We start from the raw sequence: 4,083 nt of genomic DNA on the forward strand, positions 1-4,083 counted from the left end.
ACACACACACAGACACACACAGACACACACACACACAGACACACAGACACACACACACACAGACACACACAGACACACACACACACAGACACACACACACACACACACACAGACACACACACCGCATCAGACTCAATTCCTGCCAAGCAGGAGAAGTACCAGAGGGGAGGAGAAGGGTGAAGGAAGAGGGAACAACTTGGACTTGGGAGAGGTGGCACCAACAAAGCCTGGCTTCAAACCCTTTTCCTGCGCTGGCCCACTCAGCCTGGACCCCCACCCCACGAACAGGTGCAGCTGTGTCCCCAGCTTGAAGATTAGAAGACCGAGACCCAGAACACACAACTGGCATGCATTCGGACTCTAACTCAGCCTGGGCACAACTAGGGACCACGAGCCCACCGACTGGATTCTTTGGGTTTTAGCTGTATGATGCAGACATGTCCAACCGGTGGTCCGTGAGCTCTGCCCGACAGAATGCAGCCGAGAACAGCTATGAATCCAGTCCAACGCAAAATCATAACTTACTTAACACATTGTTAAAAAATTGTTGGCAATTTTGTTGTCGTTATTGTTAACTTCATTATATGGTTCTGGAGTGTGGAATTTTGTACAAGACAATGCCATGTTGCAATGTCAAAAGGCTGAACTGGCCCGGTAGAAGGTAAGAACCAATGCCTCATAGGCTCTGAAGTCAAAATTCTCAGGGGCTGGACATGTGGCTCAGAAGCAGACTTCTTGCCTGGAAGGCTCAGGGCCCTAGGTTCAAGGCTCAGTACTGCAAACCAAACACAACGTGAGGAGATACAAGCTGCCTGGAGGACCCGCCAAGAGAACCGTGATGCTGTGTAAGAGCAAGGCAAGCTGGATCTCCTCCCACCCCTCCCCCACCTACTTCCAGACAAAAATCAACCCTGTGCTCTGCTCCTGGCCCTCACCCCTGGGAGAGAGCCAGCACCCACTGTCCATCCTCGATCCTCACCTCCTCCGGGTTGAGGGAACTGAAGGAGTCTGCCGTGGTGTCTGAGGAGATGGAGAGTGAGTGGAGGCGTCTCTGACCATCTGGGGCCTCAGAGACCTGAGGCAGAGGGTGAGCAACCAGGGTGGGAAAGCGAAATCCTCCCCACCTGCCACCCTCACCCACTCAGGACAGCCTCTGCCAACCCCTGAGCCCTGGCACAGATTTGCCGAGGGGACCTGCAGCCCCATCTCGGTCTCAGGCCCTCCCTCCAGTCAGCGGCCATGTCCCTGAGCTCACCGCCATCTGTGACAGCTCTGAGCCCTGATGCAGGTCTCTCAGTCGATCCCGTTCTGTGGTGAGGGCAACCAGGACGCTGCTAAGGGAGTTGTGCACTGCCGGGGCAGGCCAGACGTCAGACCCTTCTTCTTCTCCTGACCTCTTGACCCACTTGGGGCTACCACCCAGCCTGTACTTACCCTTTTGGGCCAGGGCCCAGAAACTGCGCTGCAGGTGGGCATAGTCTGGAGGTGGCAGCCCACGGTGGCTGGAAGAGTCCCGAGACTCCAGGTACCGAGACAGGTTGGGAACAGAGCCATGGAGACGACCAACCTGGCAGTGAACATGAGGGGTGAAGGGACAGCTTCCTGATGTCCAGGGCATTGCATCCCTGCAACTTGAGGCTTGGACCCCCATCTCACCCGTCCAATGGTGTCATCTTTGGCAAAGCCCTGTGTGCACCACATGCGACTGGTCCGTTTTCCCTTCTTGGGTCTCTCGGTTGTCACCGAGGCCTGGCAAGTTGAGGAGTAATTTCACTCACAGGGTTGGAAAAAGCCATGGAGGAGAGCACAGATCACCAGGCACATGGGCGTGGCATGCCGGCAGTGACCCAGACAGAAAAGAAACAGCCTGGAGGCTGCTGAAACAAGGATGAGACAGGCAGCCCTGTCCCCCAAAGTGACAGGGATGAGGGGCCCAAGCAGTCTCTGCCTCCTCCCTTGACCCTTACCTGGTGTGTGGGGATCACAGGGGCGGAGGGGATTCGGTGTAGGGACTCCAGGCTCTGAAGGAGTCTGTGTAATTCCTGGAGCTTACCCTGGCATTCTGAGAGCGCTGGGGGAGAAGGAAGGAGGGGACATTGTTCTCCTAAAAGTACCGAGGTTTCGCCGGGCGGTGGTGGCGCACGCCTTTAATCCCAGCACTCGGGAGGCAGAGGCAGGTGGATCTCTGTGAGTTCGAGACCAGCCTCGTCTACAAGAGCTAGTTCTAGGACAGGCTCTAAAACCACAGAGAAACCCTGTCTCGAAAAAAACCAAAAAAAAAAAAAAAAGTACCGAGGTTTCCAGTCTGTCCTATCCCTTTTTTTCTATCCAGTTGGCACCCAGGGGAGTCTGACACTGTCTCCTCTCTTCAGGAGCTTAAATCATTTCCAGTCTTGTGGCACAGCCACTTCTGATGATTGTCTGGGAGGCCAGTAGTCTACCCCACCCCATCTGCAGACTACCCCCCACCTCTTCTGCCTGTGCCCAGGCTGGGTGTCCTTACTATCTGTCTCTCCTTATTTATACACACTACCCTCTCTGGGTCACTATCTCGGTCTCCGGCTGCAGGAACTCAATTCTAGGGCACAGTCTTTCCCTTTTGCTATTCAGAAATGTTACTGCATTGGCCTCAGGCAGGACTCTTCAAGTGAGCTGCGTGCTTAGGGCATGTGCCTACTATCTTCTGCAAATTGGGGCTCCTAGGGGCACTAAGAAGATTTTGATCATCTTGGAGGCAGAGTGTGTTTTCCCCAGAAGAGGGGGTCCCTCCAAGGAAGTGATGGAGATAACATTTTCCCTTCATGTTGCTACTGCCCAGACCTGAGAACATGGACCCTACCCACAGAGGCCCTGGGGTCAAGGACCCTCACCATGAGAACAGCGGTCTAGCCCATCACTGTCCCTCAGCCAGGACGATACTTTCTCTCGAGGGCCAACCCCAGGTAAGGCGGAGGCACTACCTGCTGTTAGCATCTGGGTACCAGGAACCTGTGGGGGTAAGCCAAGGGTCAGGAAAGATGGTGCTCAGCTCTCTGGGTCTCAGTTCCCCACAGCCTCCATCCTTAAATCCTCACATCAGCCACCCTCACGCCAGGGCCCTTCTTACCTTCCGATGAGTGGCACCGGCCATGTCCAGGCGCTGGGCCAAGCGATGGGCTCGGAGCTGGGCCACCCAGCTTTGGAACAGGTCCTGGGATTTGATCTGCAGAAATGATGGAGAGAGATAAGAAGGGAGGGGTTGCTTTCCAGGAGCAAAACATCAGATCTCTGATTTCCAGGCAAGCAGGGAATTTCCCTAGAGCACCCAGTTTATACAAAACCCTGTGGCAGACAGAGTGCAATGCCCCAAGCATCAGAGCTCCGAGGTGTGTATCCATTCATATAGCAGCCAACCATGGGAGCAGGCCCACTCCTGCCTGCTTCACACGATTGAGACGTTCTTCTTGTCAAACTCAGAGAACCCTTAGTGTCTATGTTTGTGCTCCGGCACCTATGCCAGGCTAGTGCCCAGAACACTTTGTTCCCAGGGATGTCACCTTTAGGTGGTAGATGTTGTCTTCTGTGTCAAGGTCAATGCGCTGGGCCTTTTTGTTGATGGACATGACAGACAGCCGGACATCAATGGAGCCATGGAGCTTCCCCTTGGCGATCTGGAGTGGAGGGGTGGTGGAAGACAGGGGACTGCCTTGAGGTTCCCAGAAGCACAGAATCACCATCTCCTTGAGGCCACTCAAGACTCACAGGCCAAGCACCGCAAGTCATATATGAAAGGGCTCGTTCATCACCTCGTGTACATAGAACACTATGCTGTGCCCAACTTCATGCAGGTCTGAGAAGTCATCAAGTAAGGAAAAAATACTGCCACCCCTGGAGCTCTATGTGGTGGAAAACAGGAACGCCCTTTGGAAGGACCCTGAGGCTCCACCCTGCTTCTTGTTCCCAACACAAGAGGAGGACAAGGACAAGGGTGACAAAGCCCCTGGGCACTTAGTTTGCAATGGGCATCATCCAGATAACGGCACGGGTGGCTGAGTGTGCCCCCTACCCCATCTCAGATAACGGCACGGGTGGCTGAGTGTGCCC

The 4,083-nt window shown here is 54.6% G+C and overlaps 1 protein-coding gene across 1 annotated transcript in view; it reads right to left on the bottom strand.

Annotated features, from left to right (window-relative positions):
• Nucleotides 1-4,083, bottom strand: part of Osbpl7 (oxysterol binding protein like 7) — an 18,254-nt gene that overhangs the window by 11,130 nt on the left and 3,041 nt on the right. Inside the window, exons 5-12 of the mRNA XM_013354143.2 lie at nt 3,537-3,650; nt 3,107-3,202; nt 2,871-2,988; nt 1,968-2,071; nt 1,657-1,749; nt 1,435-1,567; nt 1,256-1,350; nt 936-1,075 (exon numbers count right to left, since the gene is read on the bottom strand). Coding sequence (XP_013209597.2) covers nt 936-1,075; nt 1,256-1,350; nt 1,435-1,567; nt 1,657-1,749; nt 1,968-2,071; nt 2,871-2,988; nt 3,107-3,202; nt 3,537-3,650 — 893 coding nt within the window. The remainder of the gene's footprint in view (nt 1-935; nt 1,076-1,255; nt 1,351-1,434; nt 1,568-1,656; nt 1,750-1,967; nt 2,072-2,870; nt 2,989-3,106; nt 3,203-3,536; nt 3,651-4,083) is intronic.

The sequence above is a fragment of the Microtus ochrogaster genome, unplaced genomic scaffold, assembly GCF_000317375.1.
Source record: "Microtus ochrogaster isolate Prairie Vole_2 unplaced genomic scaffold, MicOch1.0 UNK31, whole genome shotgun sequence".
NCBI lineage: Eukaryota > Metazoa > Chordata > Mammalia > Rodentia > Cricetidae > Microtus > Microtus ochrogaster.